General features: G+C 38.6%; 1 protein-coding gene across 15 annotated transcripts in view; it reads right to left on the bottom strand.

Moving 5' to 3' along the window:
• KDM6A (lysine demethylase 6A) overlaps window positions 1-21,166 on the bottom strand; it is a 269,102-nt gene that overhangs the window by 53,391 nt on the left and 194,545 nt on the right. For 6 of the 15 annotated variants that reach the window (XM_037902821.2, XM_037902830.2, XM_037902862.2 and 3 more), the window contains 8 exons: window positions 14,092-14,218; window positions 11,587-11,685; window positions 10,947-11,166; window positions 10,241-10,375; window positions 9,618-9,773; window positions 8,890-8,985; window positions 4,001-4,117; window positions 2,413-2,808 (listed from right to left, as the gene is read on the bottom strand). In XM_037902821.2, coding sequence (XP_037758749.1) covers window positions 2,413-2,808; window positions 4,001-4,117; window positions 8,890-8,985; window positions 9,618-9,773; window positions 10,241-10,375; window positions 10,947-11,166; window positions 11,587-11,685; window positions 14,092-14,218 — 1,346 coding nt within the window. The remainder of the gene's footprint in view (window positions 1-2,412; window positions 2,809-4,000; window positions 4,118-8,889; window positions 8,986-9,617; window positions 9,774-10,240; window positions 10,376-10,946; window positions 11,167-11,586; window positions 11,686-14,091; window positions 14,219-21,166) is intronic. The other 9 variants (XM_037902842.2, XM_037902892.2, XM_037902837.2 and 6 more) reach the window with 3 other exon arrangements.

Here is a 21,166-nt window from a genome sequence, read left to right as displayed (position 1 = left end):
TATGTGAAACCTGATTCTGGCACCATTAGTATGAGTTAAATCATGATGCTAAGACAATTGACAAAAAATCAGAAGAGAAATATTTTAAGTTAACATCTCATGAATTTCACTAGACCTACTTTCAGTGAGTTAGGCTGCTGCATATATAGGTGATCACTAAAAACATGAATCAACATCAAGGAAAGTAGAAAAATTCTATACACTTTTACCATTTTTTATAGAAGTGCTTTTATTCTGAAAAGGAAAATGTGCTCATTTTAGCAGTTCCTAATGTAGCAAGAATTCTTCCCATCATTTAGTTCCTTTTTAAAATTTTAATGTTCATTATGAACCTGGCAAGCCAAGTAAACTAAATAGTTATCTCTTTTATTCTGTTAGACAAAAAACAGACAAGACCCTCCTCATACGTGCTTTCTGCACAAAAATTATTTCCTATCTATTAGACATTAATGTCAAGAAAGAACTTAATCGCTGATTTAACACTGTTTTAATTTTAAAGTGACTTTTGTACCTGTGGAAAATGTCAGAACCCAGAAACTTCAGCTATTTATTCACAACATAGCTGCAATACAAGCAGAGAGTGGCAGTGCAGGCTTGCCCACACAAAACCACCAATCCTTCTTAGCCTTGTCTTGGAAACACCATCTCTAGGGCAAGTTCTGTGCCAATTCGTTCCCTGGCTTCTTTGCTGAGCTTATCAACAAGGGTCTCAATTATTATGCAGACACCTACCTAGTAAGAAATGAACTGATGCCACAGACTTATTTCACCCAGGATGCAGAAAAGCCATTTTGTACCAGTGACATTTTTTTCATACCCAACCAAGTCTAACTTGGGCAAGACACAATAAGACTGTAAGTCAATCCTATAAACATTGGTTCCCAGTTACAATGTTAATATACTAGTAGGTTTTTACAATTAGCCTATCAAGTTGCTTCAGAGCAAATCTAGTTGCTTGTGCAATGCACAAGATGTTCCTGCTACTTTCTCATTTTATTTTGTAAAATTGTATACGTATTGAAGCTGCCACGCTGTAATACAGCCTGCACTACAAAATTATCTGAGTTTCGAATAAGTAACTTGCAATAATCTGTAATTAAAAATCTTACACCGATAAACAATGTTGATGAACAAGAAAGCAGTTTCCACACTACAGTGCAGTTCTAAAGTTTTAGGTATTCCTGAAATTGGTCACACCACCTGTCCACTAAAACAAAATTACATGTCTGGAAGGTCTTCCTGTAGAACAGCTTACTGATTTCAATACGAAAGTCTTGTGGGATTGAGAGTGAATAAACTGTTAGCCTGCAAGCAAAGTAGGCTTTTCCTCCATGTCCCCAAAACAAATTCTCTAAAAATCAGAATTATACATTTGGATCCTCATGCTCTCTGTTGTGAGATTGAGATATACTGGTACTAAATCTCTATTGAGATTGTTACTGTAAAATATTATTTCTGATGTTTTCTTATGGCCTTTCAACAAAAATGATTTAGAATGATTAAAATAAGATGACAACATAATTTCAACAATGGCTATAACATTCGGCTCACTCATGGATGGTGCGTGAACCCCCCCATACGGGAGACTAGTCCCCTGCCTCTTCTGCCTGAGGGCTTGCTCCTACCCCACCCGCCCCTTGCTCGCCGGAGCCAGAGGATCCCCGGGCCCCAAACACAGACGGAGGAGCCCTGGCCAAGCCACCCTGAGCCCTGGCCTGCCTGCCGCAGCCACCCCAAGTCCTGGGCTGCCAGCAAGCCGAAACCCTGGCCCGCCAGCTGGCTCAAGCACCAGCTCGTCCACCCCAGATGCTCCAAGTCCTGGGCTGCTGGTTGGCCCAAGCCCAGGGTGTCCCGAACCCCAGCTGGCTTTGAGGGAGAGATGGAGTGAAGGCAGGAAGAGTAGCAGTGTAGGCAGGACCATGGGGGAAGAGCAGGATGCGGGAGCAGGGCCTTGGGGAGAAGCATGGGTGGGGCTAGGGCCTGGCTGTTTAAGCCTCCTCTGGCCTATTATACCCACCGCCCATGAAATGTATTTACATTTTTACTACAGTGATATATAAAAAACACACAATCACCATGTGTCATGATTTAAAAAGTGGTCTGTATAAAATACACAGTATATTCATCTACTAAAGAAAACACCTCTGAATGGATAGGTAGTTGTACAAATGTTTATCAATTGCCCTATCTGATTTATGGTTATTTCCTACATTCCATAAGAAGCTGATTTAGCTGCAATTTTAACAATAAAGTATAATGGGTAGTTTTAATCAGCTGTAAGATTTATAATCTGCATATGTTTAATCAACTTTTGAAAACAGAAAGCATGTGTTTTACAAAAGAAAGATCGTCAAAAAGTGATTTAGACAGTACTTTGCTCACTTTATTGGATTAATAACGTGAATTCTATACCTGAGTGGAGTTAGATAGTTGGTTTTTCCACGGCTCCTCTGCGCTGCTGGTCAGGTTTGTGCGGTTATGAGGTAGAGAGAGTGCGTTTCGCTGCAGGTAAGGCACATTTCCATTACTTCCACTTCCTGTTATGTGATTATTGCCTATCAAAATAGCGTCTGTACTACCCAGCGTTCTTGGTGTGCTGCAGGGAACTGGGCCTGCTGGAAAGGGTCCATTAGCCATAGGCTGCCCAGGGCAAGCCGGACGGATTCCATGCTGAGTGACATTAGGCACCCTGGTTAAAGCAACCTGAGGCTGCTGACCAGAGACAGAGTTTGTAGGCAGTGATGAGTCAGTTGTTGGCCCATTAGAAATTCCAGTAGATCGTACCTGTGCAACTCCTGTTTGCCTCATCTAATGAAAAATTAGTAAGACAAAAGAATAAAGTTAATTACATGATTAAGAGACTACAGAAAAAGCTTTTTTATCTGGAATGTTGGGAGAATGGAGGGGTACCGGTAAGTGAAAAATTAACTAAGAGGGAGGGAGTTTGGGTGTGAGAGGGGGCTTGGGGCACGGGAGGGGATGCAGTGTGCTGGATCAGGGCAGTGCTCATCTCAGGTGGCTTCTCACAAGTGGCGACATGTCCCAGCTGCTCCTAGGCGGAGGCACGGCAAGGCAGATCTGCATGCTGCCTCCACCTGCAGGCGCCAGCCCCGCATCTCCTATTGACTGGGTTCCCGGCCAATGGGAGCTGCGGAGCCAGCGCTCAGTATGGGGCGGGATGGGGGCAGCCTGGGAGCATCAGGGACATGTCGCCTCTTCTGGGGAGCCACGCAGAGCCAGATAGCGAATGTGCAGGCCCTACGTCAACCAGACTATAAACTGGACTTTCAACGAAGATCAGAAATGCCGGTTTGTCGAGCTTTTCTGTTTGTAAAATGCCGAATAACACAGCTGTTCCTGTATATAAATATTGTGTACTGTTAATTTATTTTTACTCTATTGTTTCAAGTAAAGTTTGGTTGAATTATGTTAATTTTATTCAACTTTTTTTTTTTTTTTTGTAGCTCAGAAACCAGGTTCCTTCCAGTTTGTGCTGAATGGCAGAGCTGACATGATCACAAATGGTGAGTGAATTTTAAGGTATAGTTATTGAAGGCAGACTTTTCTTCTAGGAAAGCCATAAAGAGACACAGACAGACAGATAGAATTAGGCTTTTACAATTGGACACACAAAAATATAAGAGAAGTGAGCAACAGACAGGAATGAGAGGTCTCTTGACAACTTACGACAAATGCTTATTTCGTAACTAGACTGTTTCTCAAACTTTGTCAGTCAAACAACTGACCAGAAAACAAATTAAAAGATTGGTTAATCATCATCTCTGGTAGTCCTACAATACAAAACAGCTAACGATGAATGTCTTTCAGCCAGTAAACATCAATCACAGTAAATGAAATGTCAAAGAAAACAGAATATGTTATGTAAACTAGTAAATAGGGCATGAAAGTGTATACAATACGAATAATTCAGGTTCAAAAAGAAAACAGAATGCGCCACTGATGCAAGTACTGAAAATCAGAAAAATATTTTTGCTCGCACCTGCTGGTGTTGTTGCATCAAGACAAACTGACTCTCCAGCTGTTCCAGCATAAGTTTCTGTGCTGGATTTAGATTTCTGTTTGCACGCAGCTGTTCCAAGTCCTGGAAAAAAAAACACTGCAGCATTATTTAGAACCATTCAACTTAGAACTGATTAAAAAGCTTCCTGATAACAATATTTAACACTGCCAGTGCAAGTAAGGCTTCTGAAACTGAGAAAGTATAGCTCAAAAGCTCCTAAAAGGACCAAACCCCTTTCTATAATCCACTGTTATACTAAAAACTCTATATAAGCATCTCTTATCTACTTAAGCTGAAAAAGACTCGATTATCTCAGTATATGTTATAAAACAGTACTGTACGTAGTTCTTAAGTGTTCGATATGATTAAAGTACGTTTTTGCCGTGAAAGAATGTTAAATTCATAAAGTTCTTAAAATGTATACAACTCTTGACAACACACATTCTGTAATTTTCTCCTGTGTTATTCTTGCACTATGATACAAATCTCAAAATTGTCAATCTATTTTATATAAGAAAATCATTCTGTGTGAACTCTCACACTAAAATGTGAAAGAGCCAAATATACACAATCTTTACCTTAGAGAACAACAGATACAAGACTGAGCAGTTTTATAACTGAGGCGATAAACACTTAGTTTAGTGCTAAAAATGTTTGTGAAATGTCCTCTCTATTTTCATTTAAGCTGCTGAGCACATAGTATTCATATTTTAACTCTTAAGAAAATCCATAGATATATTACAAAGAATGAATAGCTACCACAGTTGACTAATTAGGTTGTATGTTAATACATAATTGTTGAAGATATGAGACAAAGTGGATGTTGGAAAAGAAATACCTCAAAACATAAACAAGATAAAACAAGAGCCAAAAGTCCCAAACTGGTTACTTACCTGTACAGAAACTATGCTTCTGCAAGATGTGTTGTGCACATATACATTCCACTATAGATGTCTGTGCACCCAATACACTTGAGTCTGACACTTTTGCCAGCAGTACTAGCAGGTGGCGCATGGGCCTGGGTTATCCTTTTGCACTGATCTAAGGGTACCAAGGGGAGTGGTGACCACCTCCCTCTCCATTCCTTTGTACCAAAGGAATTTAATACCCAAAGCAGAGGAGAAAGTGGGAGGCTTGTGAAATGTGTATGTGAACAACACATCATGAAGAATAATAGTTACCGTTCTGGTAAGTAGACTTTTTTTTTTTTTTTTTGCCTTAAAAGTGATTGTGCTCATATACATTGCATTGTTGGTGAATCACCAGCAGCCTTCTTACAGGTAGTGGGACTTTGGATTACTTGAAGAGAGACTGTAAGGGTATGTCTATACTCCATTGAAAGCCTGAGCTTAAGCCCATGCTCAAACCTGACCCCCCCCTCCCCCTCCCCCCCTTGTGTTTACATTGCAATTGCACGAACCCAGGCCTTGGACCCAGGGTCCCAAGACGCTGCAGGGCTGGAGGGTCTGAGCTTGAGTTAAGCTAGGAACCAGGGTCCAAGTCCTATAAGTTTGCAGTGTAGACACAGCCCCGCTTGATTCGGGTCTTGGGAGTCAGTCGGAAGTTTCCCACAATTCCATGGGACAACTTCTTTAGTCCTCTACAGCCTAACAATCTGCAATCCACCCTATTGAAAAAGGAAGCCACCCCCATCTTTGTGAATGGCAGCTCAGGTCAGCATTAACCCATTCTCTTCTGATCACCGATCTGCAAGCACACTATCAGGCAGCCTCATGGGTCTGCAATGGAAAGCGAACTGATCAAGTATTTTGCAAAGCGAGCTGCTTCCTGGTAACATGCAGGGCTCGCAGTAACGTTTTCCCCATCCCTAAGACTGACTTGCCAAAATCGGCATGATCTTTGGAAGCTTGCGTAATAGTTTAATGTCTGGAGAAGTATGCAGAGATGGCGGTGTTACTGCTTTGCAAATATCCACTTGCAGGAATGTTGCTCAAAGAGACAGGTGAAGGGGAACGAGAACTAGTGGAGTGGGCTGTCATCCTTGCTGGAGTAGACACCTTTGTCAGATTGCAGCAAAGACTGATACAGATAGAAATCCAAAGCAAGATATGCTGGGCTGTAACAAGTTGCCCTTTAATACTCTCAGCATAGGCTATAGAGAGTTGGGAAGTAGATCTGAAAGACGTTGTGTAGTCCAGGTAAAGTGCCCAAAGCCCTCCTAACAGTCACGGTATGAAGCTTTTCTTCAGCCTTGGAAGAACGAGGCTTCAGAAAGAACACTGGAAGATAAACAGTCTGGCTGAGGTGGAATACCATTTAAGGCATACACCAAAGGTGCAGCCTAAGAGAGATCATGTCTTTGTCAATGTTCAAAGTTAAAATTCCCTCCAAGACAATGGCTATTGGGCTGACATCGTTAAGGCACGTCACTTTCATAGCCAACCTTACAGAAGCGAGTGATGTGGCCAGCATCAAACCCAGCTGCCGTTGACTACTCTAACTCAGTGGATCAGGTACCAGTTTTGCAGCTGGGTGAACTAGAGATGGCCTTTCAGTGTGGTATCACACAAGATTTGAACACACAACTTTCAGGATTGTAGTTAAGTACTGTAACTACTTGGCCACCTCAAGTGGAATATTGTAAAAGGAGGGTCTGCTAAAAGTGCCTGTAGCTCTGACACCCCCCTTGCAGAGGTAATTGCTATCAACAATGCTGTTTACATTTATAGCAGTGGCAGAGATGTTGTGCCACAGGTTCGAAGGGGGAACCCATCAACCTAAATTACTAAATTCAATACCCATGAAGGTACTGAATGGATCAGATGTAGGAAGGTGCACGTGAACAAGTCCCTTTACAAATCTGGACACCAAGGAATGAGAAAAGGTAGGAAACCCATCTACTGGTAGGTGAATTGCAGAAATGGATGCTAGACAGAGTCTCACTGAGCTGTCAGAGACCAGAGGTTTTCAGGTGCAGCGAGTAGTCTAGAATATGCCTAGTCCCTGTGCTATTTGGTGATAATTTACAAGATTCTGCCCAGTTTGAAAACCTTTAATGTTGCTGTATAGATGGCTCTAGCATAATCTTTCCTGCTACTCACTAAAATGGCAACAGCTCCAGAGCAGATTCTCTCGTCGCTGCACAAGTAGAGATCATCCATGATGTGAGGCAGAGAACTTTTAGGTTGAGGTGTAGTGACCTCAACAAATAGAGAAATGCTTCCTTACCTCCCACTCCCGCAAAACTGTTCTAAGGTGAAGAAAAAGCAGTATTAATTTCTAGACTAGTATCAGGTTTATGGTCTGATATCTTCTGTTCATCAGGGATCGCAATGAAAGCTTTATACCGTACAAATATCAGAGATCTTCCCTGTCCAATACCATAAACCTTATGAGTAGAGCTATTTTAGAAGCTTAAACACCAACAGAAAACATTTTAGGTGTTTTATTTCAAAAGGATTTATTATATTTATTATTTTTTCTCCATGCACAGCTGAGCTCGTGGTACTAAGGAAAACTAGTTTTATAGGTGGATGAATGTAAAAAAATAACACCAATAATATTTTTTTTAAACAAAGACATTTCTAAAATGCATTCTCTGTAAATTGCATTACATATACAGAATACAAAGACAGACATGGAATGAAGGTTTTATTCACTTTCATGTGAGATGACCTTCATAACTCATTTCTGGCTTTGTCATTCATGGATAATGAAACCATATTAAATGACTTAACAAATCCTTTATTCCATACATAGGGTGAAGACGGTAACGACACTTTCCCTTAAAGAGGAGGAAACAAAGTGAAAAAAGACAAAACGCTAGTGAGGCCTGAAAGGGAAGAGAAGTAGGAGAGATGGGAGAAAGCAGAGAGAAAAGTGATAAAGATTGCACAAAGGCAGGAGAGACAAATAGGTGGAAAAATCAAGTGGTACAATAAAACAATGCTGACTGGCTAAGAAGGCAACAACTAAGGGACTGTCTTTCAGGTAGAAAAAATATTTCTTAATTGTGCATAATGCCCACAGCCTTTGGGCAGTATACCAGAGTTTCAAAATCTATTTCCCCTCCTCAGAGCAATAATTTTTCTATTGATGTCCTTGCATTTAGTCAATATTTGTGATATATATGGTGACGACTTTGGCCCAGGTCTAATTTTCAAAATGTGCATTCTTTTGCTACTGCTGAAGCTTGGCATGGTACACTGCAACCTATGTCAGTGAGCTGAAGAATAAACTGAAAATACTGTAACAAAACAAACTAGATTTGAGTCAAGGTCTCAAAAATAAAGTCCAGCACTTCAACTGTAGAAGCCACGTGGTCTGAAATCCATGAACACCAGAGATGAATTTCAACTCTCTCCATTATTGGTGATACAATAATCTTAAGTCCTTCACTTATAATTTTATCAGTTTGCCAAATGAAGACACAAGAAGTTAACTCACATGAATATTGGGAGGGGTACAGTAGTTGTGCAGCACTTTGTAAATCTTAGGCAGCACAGCGAGTCATGAGTATCATTCATCTGACATCCAATAGTATGACTACTTCACACATTAAGTTAAAAAATGTTACAACAAGAAAAAATATTTACTTTTATCTGTCCATATTACAAAATTATAAGTGCTTATGTAATTAAAATATTCAACTTGTGCCATGTCACTAAACTGGAACTCAGGTTTTGTTGGTTTTTCATTTTAAGCTCGATTTCACACATACCACAGGAAAGCTATAAACATGAAAACTACTTGTATCAAACAATAAGCATTATAGCAAAGTATACGCAATATTTACCATCTGATTCAGAAATTTAAATGTGAAAAGCTTCTTTGAGTCCACTTCAGATATATTTCTGGTAAGAAAAAAAAGCCTCAAAGCTGCTCAGGGTTTTCTTTAACACACTTACCTGTAATTTCTGTGGTGTCAAGCACCAAGAATGAATTTGTTGCTGTACTGGAGGATGTGACACCGTATGGCCACTGCTCCAAGCATCTGAAGTATTCTGAGAAAAACATTAAATTTAAATATATGACTACCAAAAGAGCAAATATTAGGTTTATAAAAGCTAGACACGAACATCTTGATGAAAGGACTAATCACAGGTTTAAGAATAATACAGTATATAACAAGTATACTGAAATATACTTTCTCTCATTTTGCTTCAACCTATACAGTATCAGAACAATGAGAGAAAAGTAAATGATATTCAATATAGTATCTAATACCATAATGACAAGGAACCAAATCAAATAAGTCACTACCTCTTGAAAAAGTATTATGTGAAGAAGAAACATCCTGAATTTTAGATATAGGCAAAGGCAACAGACAGAACAACATGGTCATTTCCCTCTCTATTACAATACTATGATTATATTCTGAGATTAGGATAATTACTTTTATATATAGTGTCACTGATGCGTATTGCACTTAGGTACTTACTATCTCAATTGTAATCTCCTAATTAAATACACTGCTGAAAAATGCACTAACCTCAACACATGAACTTCTAAAACTTTCCCCATCTTAATGCCAAAGGATTACAATTAAAGTACAAGTTCTGTGTACACTGCACAATTTCTATGCATATTTTTGTATAATTTTGGCTCGGTCTCTTTAGTTCACAAGAATATATACCTTTGTTGGACTAGATGTTCTTTTCCTCTTGGCAGGACTGGACAGGTCATCTACTTGGCTAGAAGGAATCATGTGTAGTGGCAAGGATTGCTGTGAAATTGGTGTTTGAGTGAGGCCTAGTACAGGTTCAGTATTTGGATGATGAGGTTTACAAGCCTAAGAATCACAGAAGGAAGACAAAAACATGGTTCTATATATTCTTAATTCTTCCAATTAAGCTACACACTTTTACGATCTGCATATCTTAAAAGGGCTGTGTGGATATACTGAAGCTGACTCAGTTACTGAAAATCAGTTTCCATATGGTCATCAATGGAGGAATGTGTACCTTTCTTGGGATTAATTTAAAAAAAAAAAAAAAAAAAAAAAACAACCACTGTAGCATTTCTACTTAAGATGAAATCTCTCAAAATCATGAAAATCCACAAAGGTTCTAAATTGGTACCCCCATATTTCTCCCACATTATAGGGAGTCTTTTCTTGATCTAAATCCCTTTGCAAATAAATCAAAGGCTTTTTATTAATGAAAGCCAGCCCTGCACTCAGTAAAATAAGCTTGACTACTACAGATTGTAAAGAACCCTTAAAGCTGGGCACCTGCAGAACATAACCCAACTTCTCACCTGCTGTGCTGTGTTCATGGCACCCTGCCTGGAGGTAAGCTCTGCGGGGATTGGTAGGCTCCATGCCTCCTCAATACTAGGAAGTAATTTAGTTTTATTCTGTAGACTACCTTGTGGAAGGTTACACAACTGAGCCTAGGAAAAATTATGTAAAAAGCAAATTTAACACAAGCCTACTTTATTAAGAGCAAGTCCACGAAATCTTCCTAAATGCTGTAGCTAATTACGTCTTAAAGAGAGAATAGATTTAAAGTCTGGGGTTTTAGAAAGGTGCTAAGCATAAAGAGGGTAACCAGAATATAAACCTTTGTGAGAATCAGAATAAAGTTGAGCTCTGGTTTCAGAGGTCTCGTAACTCTTTTCTTCTGAAATTGCAAACAAGAGTGAAAGATAGTGTGTGTGTGTGTTCTCTCTCTCTCTAAATGCTATGACAACTTAAAAATGTAGACAGTACATAGAAAAAAAGTGATGTAAATCAATATGCATCAACTGAGTAATGTGCAAAACAGAATTATTTACAGGGACTGAGTCCCACTTAAAAATGGAAAATAAAACAATAATTCGAGCTATGATATGTTTACAATAAATATGGAAACAGGTTAAACACCATAAAACAATAAAACATTAACTGGTATGTTATTTTCCCCCTCCCCTCTGTTGTGTACATGATAAAATATTTCCCTTCCTTAAAGCTTTAAAGTTTTACCTGTAAATATTTTATCCGTGCTGCAAGTGCAGAGGTATTACTACAATTTTTGCTCCTAGTTGCGTTTAAGTAGCATTTAATGGCATCCTGAGGCTGGTTGCAGGACTCATAGAGTGTGCCTAAGTCCATCCAGGCTGCAGCATGGCCATGGTCCAATTGTACAGCACAGATATAGGCTTGTAAAGCATCCATAGGCTGATTTTGCTGTTGATATAGCACACTGAATAAAAAGATTGGTAAATTTCAAAATTAATAAAGTCTGAACACAAAGAAGTCATACACCCCACCACTAAACTCAGTATTTCTCATATAGTGAAGAAGAAAACCTTTTGTACATCAAGTGGAACACACCATTACATAATTCACTGTGACAACCATGAATGATACATTTTTATACCTTAACATGACACATTAAAATAAAAAGTACAACCAATATTGCAAACTAAAATTTAAGAGAGCAAATACCTACATATTTCTTTAAGGTCAAGGTATTTATAGCATGGTTGACAGAACATTAATATATTAAGCTAGCAATTAGGAGCTTTATGATCTACTGAGAACACAACGGTGTTAAAAAAAACTTTTGTTTAAATACACTAAAATTCAGTTATAGTACTGCTTTTCCCTGCATCATTCTTACCCTATAGAACACCATGTATCTGCACTTGCTTCTGATTTATCAATAGATTGCCTGTAAGATATAAAGGCATCCTGAACTTTCCCAATACTTGAATAGCACCTGGGAGAAGAGAGAAAGAACTGTGGTAATATTTAAAGTGATTATTGAGAATGGTTTGCCAAGAGTGGACTGGTATTAGTAAATTCATGCAAATACATACTCATACACATTAATCCAAAATAACTGCTCTTTCTGTAAGTTTGACACAAAATGACACTGAATAAAAACTTCTGAATCATTATTACTAATTTATTTGTAAAATACACTAATTCTTCAGCATCAGCTATGCAAAGTTTAACTTGCTTTAAGTGCTAATACATGCTACATTATACTAATGTCCAGAATTAATACTACATTCTGGAAATGTACACGTTTCACCCGTGGTATTTCATTGAGCAAAAGGGAAAATATTTACATACAGATTGCAACACAGGAAGAATTAAACTGCCTGTTCCCAAGTAGTCAACTTGTGTGCATTTAAAAAAAATTAAATCTTGGTGGCAGGGAAGTTGAAATACTAGAGAAGAGAATTTATGACAACTAATATAGTGACACTACAAATACAGTGAATATTTTAGTAAGTACATTCTATCTTGTAGGTCTTCTTTGGGTGTATGCAGTTAGTACTGTAAATACCCTTCCCACACCATTCTTAATAAAATGTTAAACAACAATAAAAAGTGTAGTTTTACAGTCTAGTCTACAGGATGAACCAAATTTAGGAAAAATCCTGATTTTATTGTTCTGTATTTTTTTAAATATAATTTATTATGTGAATGCTAAGTATATATAACATTTTCAAAAGCAGTATGACATGGTAAGCAAAAACACTAGAACACAAAGAAGAGCGAGCTGCAATTATGCTACAAGGAAAAATGACTGCTTCCATCATAATCAGAAAGAAAATAAGATACTGAAACTTAAGTAGAAAAGTATTTTCTTTGGTTTTGCACACATTGCCTGCAATTTAGTTCTTATGCAAACAGGGAAGATAAAGTCTTCAGAATACACAAAAAATAACTGAAAATTTATTCTTGTAAAAAAAAAAGAGACAAATATGAGCAAAATAAAGGCAAAAATTATCAACCTTTAAGCACGAAAAAAACAGAGGTTCTTCTTTTACATTATATTCGGTACAGTAGGAAAGGAATCTAGTAAAACACTACCAGTATTTTACTTCACTTATGAATATTCACCAGGATTAAGTAAAAAAGCTTCAAAAGATAATAAGTTAGACTAAAAGGTAATGAAACAAAGTCCCAGCATCTGTGTTAAAACCAGTTTCTCAGATATTTTAAGGATCCTATCAGTATCATGATAGTCAAATTCAACTCCCACCAAAACTTAAAATAAGTTCATCACAATAATTCAAATATAACAAAAGTAAAGAATGTTCAAACATAATTTACACACAACTAGAAAAACTAAGAAAATCAAAGTTGAAGAATTTTATTTTAGTTAAAGCACTATATTTGTCTATCTTCCCCATAATATGGGTAATAGCTTCTTTGACTGGATGGAAGAGATCTAACTCAAGAGTGTGCAATCAAGTCACGCGCAAGCGGTTGTGGCCTACAGAAGATAAGACGTATTAAAAGCTTAAATATTGCTTAGGTTACTGCTAACTAGTATGAGTTTCCTAACTTTTCTATCTTTTTTAAAAACAAGAAGGGGCATAAAATGCACAGTATTTACCACAGACGACAACAACAAAAAATAACTTACAATACAAAAAAAACAAAAACCACCTTACAAGGCCAAGAGTTAAATATTATTCAAGTATGGACCACTTATCTTGGAAGTCAGAATGGCTACATCTGAGCTATTCCAGTCTAACGTTTACATTATATATTACAGAAAAACAAACTATATTATAAGTACAGAAAAAACTTTAAAGAAACTTTCACAGTAAAAAAGTGAGAGAATGTGGAAGTATGCAAGAAAAATGCAAGTATTTTTGCTGACAATTTACAGTGAGAGGAGAATAGATGTATGTGACAATAGGCGAGAAAAAAAAGTGAGGAGTGTAGTATCAGACTAGAGCAACCATTTAGCTTAGATGACAACATCTGAGGCATCTGTGTTCAAGGCATAAAAGGAATCATGTACACTTTTGCACACGTGTACAGAGTATTTTCTACCTGTTTATTTAATTATCTACTAAATTTCTAATTAAAACATTTATTGCACAGGCACTTTCACTTAAATATCTTTCCAATTTAGCATATTTTCCCTCAAAATAACAAAGCTGGACTTCAGCAGTTTCATCATTTTTCCCATTTGTTTAAGTTAAGAATATGTGATGTTATTTATTTTAAAGGAAAATTACTCCCGAACTGATATTTTCAGGATAGCTCTCACATGGTAGAGAATATTTTCAATTCAACCACAACCTCTCAAAACAAGCTTTATTAAAAAAACATGACACAGCCTTTATTACAGTGGCTATACCACCAGTTCTCTCACCTTCCAAGGAAATACCAGGACTGGCCAGAGTTAGGATCTGCCTCAAGGGACTTCTGAAGATACTGAATAGCATAGCTTTCCTTGGTTGCTTTGTCTCCTAGCTGATCCACGGTGTGATGCATCCAACCTACAAAACAAGTTACAAATCACAAAAGCCAAATTCTCAAAAGCGCTGCTTAACATTTTGGAGTAGGGTAGTGGTGATAGTATTTACCCACTTTTTAAAAAAAAAACAAGAAATCTACTACATACCACTGTTCGGGGCATCTACTCCACATTGATAGTGGAAGGGTTAATGTGGGGATGAGAGTCCAATTAACATGCCTGGTTGTATCTGCATCATGGGCCAGATCCAATTAAGGATGAGTCCCAGCTGTGGGGAGGAAGCCCAGATGAGAAGGAAGCTGCAGGGAGAGGAGAAGACCTCTACAATCCCTTTCCGGTTGCTAGAGAGTGAAGGGCTTAAAGAGGCAGATGTACTGTAAGCCCAAGGGGGAGCTGTGGGAAATGGCCTGAAAGAAGGCCCAGGTCAAAGAGAGACCAGAGATGCAGCAGTAAAAGTCTGACGGAGCGGAGCTTGGCTGCTTGTCCTAGGGTTCCTGGACTGGAACCCAGAGGAGAGAGAGGGCATGGATTCTCTTGTCTGCCACCAGAAAAGGTGGTGCAGAAACATCCTGATACAAAGGAGAGAAGGGTTTGGAACTGGGACTCCAGTGAAAAAGCCCTGGAAGGCATTGCTCTATACAAGATTGGGACAAAATCCTGCAGAACCCAAGAATAGGGCTGTCAATTTTGGTTGGATGTATTCCTGGAGATTTCATCGCATGACAACATTTAATTAAAAATTGATCTTTATTTCCTGGAGACTCCAGGCCAATCCTGGATGGTTGGCAACCCTACCCAGGAAGGGGGTGAGCAGCCTGTGGAGGGATGAGCCCAGAAAAGTGCTGTAATACGGAAAGGAATGAAAAATTCTAATCTAAGTAGACTTACTTTTTCTCGTTTTTATTTTTTTGACAAAAAGTATCCCTAATTTTACTGTGGATCCCCGGATATCCTTTTGTCCATTTTATTAGCAATTTGTGAAAAATGTTTAGTAACAGGATTTCTCTTCTGAGGCTATGGGCCTGCTTATGCAAATGAAAATTCTGGTCCACAATCTTTACAGCGAAAGGGTTCTGTTATATAGCTACAGTTTCTTACGTGAAAGTGAAATAAATCTATGCAATACACCCTTATTTCTTAGGATTTCAATTTAAAAATAAAAACCAAAGCTAGCAAGCAAACAATACACGCACTGCAAATTTTAACACCCCCCCTCCCCCCCCATCTCTTTAAATCTTTTATATCTCTATCACCACACACACTCCTCAGACACCGTGGGCAATACCATCATTCTCCCTCTGGCATGCAGGACCGTAACCTGGGCCTCACCTTTGAGATGGTCCTACTGCTAGATCCTTACGTCTACAGTGTCTCTAAATCTGGCTGATTCTTCCAGCTGAACATCTAAGGTGGCCTTTGCTCTCCCATCCAAAACTCTTATTCAGCTGTGCCCTCACCCCCTGCACATCATCTCACGTCTCAACTACTGCAGCTCTTCTCGGGCCTTGACAAATGCAATCCTGCCCCACTTACATTCATTCAAAAGGCTGCTGCAAAGATCATTTTCCTGTCATCGCTTTGACTTTGTCACCCCTCTCTTTGCACCCAACTGGCTCGTTCCTCTCCATTGCCTTCAACACAAGACTACTTGTGTTCATTTTCAAGGCCCTTCATGAACTATCCCCATGCTACCTATCATCTCTCTTATCCTGCTGAGATTTTGATTTCTATTACCATTCTACCAGTAATGCCAGCCTTCATTGCTGACTTGTAAATTTTCAAACAAGCACCTCAGGGTGGATTTGATTTAAATTAATTTGATTCAAATCACTAGTCAGGAAGACTCGATTTAATCATGGATTTCTACATAAAAGTGCATTCTTGTTGGTTGTTATAAACTTAATACATATTCTTCACAACTCAGAGATAGATGTAGGTTTCATTTTTAGAAGGTACAGACTATACATTTTTTAAGTGATGTTCCTTTCATCATCTTCAATGCAGCTTCCTCCTGAGAAGGAGCACGTCTCATGATGTTGTTTCATTAGGGCAACCAGACCTTGCATTTCTTTGTTGCACTGTTTGCATTTTGCACATATGCCTGTCTTACCCACAGGTAAAGGAACTTCATTAAAATATTCCCAAACTGGGTTTCTTTTACGGCCTGCTGCCATTATAGGTTCTCTCTTCTAGTGAGAGAATGGTATGGTAGCTCTCAAATTAATGAGGGCTACACTTAGAAAGACCTCAAGACTTCTGGAATATGCTGCTCAAACAGTTTCACTTTTGTTTCTACTGTCTCTCCCTCTCTTCTCACATTTATCTCCAGACCTCTTCTCCTTGTCCAGATCTATTCCGCCCCCTACAATCTTCTATTCATTGAACTTTTTGAAACTTTGCACTTTTAGAGAGAGGTAAGGGATTGACTCTGTGTACACAAATTTGCAGATGGACAATAGGGTTGAGGTCTGTTCTTTCTCACCTGTATATATTTATTTTAAAACATTTTTGCTGTTAACCAGCATGTTATCTCTGGAGACACAAATCCACAGTTTGAGAACTGCAAAACTAAGCATCTCTGATACTATCTTCTAGACTGAGCACTGAGTTCCATTGGGTAGATAGCAAGATTAACCTAAATAATCTATACAGAAGCCCCTGGAACCCCACAAACTTGGGTCCCTAATCCATGAACTATTGGAACTCATTTACAAAACTTTTCTTAAAGATTACATGAATATATTGTCTCATACTATAGAATTAGAATTTATAATCCCTACTCCATGATGAGATATCTTTGAGCTATAATGTATCTTAATTAAAATGATCTTTAGATAGGTTTTCCCCCAAAAATCATTTTATCAAAAAAATCCGATTTAAATAAAAAAATCGGATTTTTTTTAAAATCATTTTTATTCATCCTGAAGCACCTCCATTCTTTCTCTCATGCTGCCCCTCACACATGGGAGAAGCTCCCTATAAAATTCTCAAAACTACTTTGTTGTACTTCTTCAAACTCTCCTCTGTTGTAATGCCTACAAAAAGCATGACAACTGCTAGGCAGCTAGTGTGTTGAGACCACCGCATATGATGTTCAGAGTGGAAATAAGGCATACTCTTAACAGTGACAGTAATTTACCATGAGAACAATTCTCCATTACTGTCCATTTTCAAATCAAGACTGGATTTTTTCTAAAAGACATGCTCTAGGAATTATTTAGGGGAAGTTATATGCAAGGTCAGCCTGGCTCAGTGGTTCTCAAACTGCAACCCAATCAGCACACAGCTGCAGTCCATGTGATATCCTCAGGGCCAACAGGTAGTGTATATATATTGTGGGGATGCGGCCCACATTACACAGAGAGCTGCATATGCAGCTCACAATGGTAAATAGGTTCAGACCCACTAGATGATCACAATCAGTCCTTTCGGCCTTAGAATCTATGAATGTTAACCAGTATTATCTTCCTGTTTCCTTGTGCTCCCTCACTTGTCTGTTTTTTCTTTTCTTTTTTGTCTAATGCTTAGATTGTAAATTCTTTTGGGGGGCATGGGCCATCTTTTTGTCATGTGTTTGTACAGTGCCCAGCATAAGGGGATCCTGGCCCTCAGGCACTATCACAAAACATCATAATACATATAATAGACAGATCTGTTTTATATAAAATGTTTTATTTACACACCTCCATACACCCCACTCTTATATCTGTTAAGTGTTAGACAGGTTACTCATAAAAACCTATAGTAAAAAAAACATTAAAAGTTACAAAGGGAAGCGCTCAGAAGTCAGGAAATCAGACTCACAACCCTAACTGTTATACCATGTGCACACATCCGTAACAATAAAATCTAATTACATGAATACACTTTCCCCTCCACATGCTAGACAAAGTAAAGCAAAGAATCAACTGGCCAGTACTCATAGTATTCCTACCTCTTTCACTGCAGAGTATATGAGTGATTTTCTCTAGCTAGTCTTAATAAATGTTTTTAATTAAGTTACGGAGTCTTAGATTGTGTTGAGCTAAAAGTTAGCCTGGTATCTTCTAGAATGGAAGGTAAACTTCCAACCTCTTATAATAGACAGTCAGGAAGAAAAAGCTACTTATCCTGGAGCACTTGGTTTAGACAGCCCACAAAAAGTTCCTCCCATGCATCAGCTGTAGTCAGTAGAAGCACTGGGAATGCCTTGGGGACTACAAGGTGTGTTGAAAATAGGGAACAAGAGGTTACTGTGGGAAAAGGACCACATTTAACCTGATGAAATACTGCAAACGAGAATCAATCCTAAAAGCCAGGAGATCTTCATTCTCCAGATAGCCACTAGGAAAAAAAATTCAGAAATGTGATACAAGCAATGTTCTTCTGTGGGCTCCCACAATCACGTTCGAAATTAGATCCAAATCCGTGCAGATTTACAAATTCGTGGAAAATATTAGTCTTTTGAAAGAGTTATTTATTTACATTAGGACAATCATAAAAAAAATATGTCTGAATAGGTGTATGATGTGGAGAAAGGTGTCGTACACTGACCAATGACAACCCTGAGTGAAATAAAGGAGACAGCCTAGGATAATGGGAATGAAACTGCAAAAAATGCACTACATTTCCTCAATCCTCTTGCTAAAGGGAAGCTTATTTCTTTCTTGATGAAAGTTTGCATAACCACAGGAAAACATGCTGTACCCTTAGTGGAACATTCAGTAAATATACCGGTGACCATCAATAACAAGAAGGGAAGCTACTATGATAGTTCCAGAAGATCTGGATACCAGAACTTGCAAGCCACATTGGAGCAACTAAGATAGGGGTTGTTTCCCATTTTATCTTCCTGATAACATGTGGGAGGAGGAGGAAAAAATCACCATCAACACCTACCCCTCAGAATGGCACAGATCAGGGAGGCTGGGCCTCTTTTCTCCCCATAAGCACAATAAGGTAAAGTATTGGAATAAGGGAAAAAAGGGAAGATACCCTTCCTTTCGTACTATTGGAGAAACTATTCTATTGACCCCAACTGAACATGGATGACAACTTCCTGACATAACAGATTCTATGACAGACATTTCTGAAGAGAATGGAGGAGAGGGCTGAAAAACAATGATACAAAATATACATTGTTTGAATCAGATTTTTTTCTGGACTCCAACTGCTGTGCCTGAGGGCAGATGTTGGTCCCTGGCAAAAACAAACCCCAAAAGATGGTAGAAAGTTTTGACTACAGTACCTAGCGAAGGCATGGACTATGCAACACTGTGAAAAGTGATAACGTGCTAATCCCACAATCTAATTTTCAACAAATTAAAAGGTATCCTTTAAAATAGGGTCTGTTAACAATAATGGCTAGGTAAATAGAGAGGTTCTTAAATTCAAAGCATTCAGTGGCTGTTCTAGAACCAAGGTCAAAATGTACCCTGTAAGAGATTTACATTGTACCCATTCAGCCTAGCTGCACTGCTGTGCCTCTGTTTTCCTTGCTTCTTCAGCAACTCAAACTATCAAATACGATGTTGAATTTCACCACATATTCCCCCACTCCCGGGTTACATTATTATTAAAACATGTATTCAGCCTTTCACCCTTGTAACTCTGCTTTTGTCCCTTCCCCAAGGCTTCATAGTCCTTACTCGTCATTACCCAGGGCTGCACAGTCCCCCTTGTATCAGGGGCTCACAATATTTCTCTACCAAGGTTGATGCTAGTCTGACTCCTATTCCAGCTCATTTTATGAAAAGAGCTCCATCAATCCCACTCTGAACCCTTGACCATTGCTCTTCGCCAGGCAGCTGTCCTCCTCCCATTTTCTGTAAACAGACGTATACCAGCTTTTCCCCAGTCCCTGGTGTTTTTCTCGGACTGATGAAAATAGAGACTGCTTTCTATTTCCTACTTTGCTCACATGATCAGCCATATGACTTTGAGACTGTATCCCCATCATTCCTTCTGGACTATACCTCCCAGAATTCGTGGCCTTAAAGGACTAAAGCCCTTGAACATGCACACTGGGTTCCTGCACTTAACAGACCAGTACCCTTTTGCCTTGAGAGGAAAAGTTCACAAACTCTAATAGTTATGGGTGGTCTAAAAGATTCAAAATGACTGAACTCAATCCTCTTACCCAAAGGATTACTGGATCTCAAAGAAAACAACATTTCATTTTACAAATCAATGTCATTTTAGGTTAGAGGTTAAAAAGGATTATTATTTGTCTATACAAGTAGCAAAATATATTAAATGAAGAATGATGGAGCAATGGAAGAAACTAACTCATGGGTTTTGTGTTATACCTCATAGGACTGGGTATGATGGCTGTGAAATATTTGATGTGCACACACGCATATATCTGCCAGAAAACAAAGGTTCCCCTCCCAAACTAAAGTCCTTTTCCCTCTCAGCTAAACATATATCTGAGGACTGGTCGTCATCTAAATTTGCATCTTCCTCAAGAGGCATTTCATAGCTGAAAAAAGAAGTCTTTTTGCTGCTAGAACTGTCCTTTGCAGGAAGTAAAAAATTCAACATAAAGACACAAATGTTCATAAAAACATGTTCTTCACTTCTTTTGCCAGCAGCATACAGTAAGCTTTCTTTTTACACCATTCTGGCAGAGATAACATTTACCTTTATTTTTCCTTAGTGCCAAATTATTTACACACCTGGGTCATACTCTACCTGAGGAAGAATTGATTTATTATAGTTGACTAGAGTTCATGTTTGTGATAAGCACCATGGATCTGATGGAGTACATCTGACTGGCAGACCGGAACATAAGCTGCATATCATTTTACTCGAGTGTTTTGGTTCAGGCAGTTCTGTCCTTTTGCCCATAAGGAAGTTACCACTTTATCACAATGTGGTCGACTATCCAGACTGAGTAGATTCACTCAACATAATTTTTAGGGAACAAGTGATTCACAAATAATCATCGCTCATGGAGACTGAGTCTTTATGGAGAACGAACTACGCTTTC

The sequence above is a fragment of the Chelonia mydas genome, chromosome 1, assembly GCF_015237465.2.
Source record: "Chelonia mydas isolate rCheMyd1 chromosome 1, rCheMyd1.pri.v2, whole genome shotgun sequence".
NCBI lineage: Eukaryota > Metazoa > Chordata > Testudines > Cheloniidae > Chelonia > Chelonia mydas.
The sequence above is the reverse complement of the archived record's forward strand: the minus strand, read 5'-3'. Positions and strand labels throughout refer to the sequence as shown.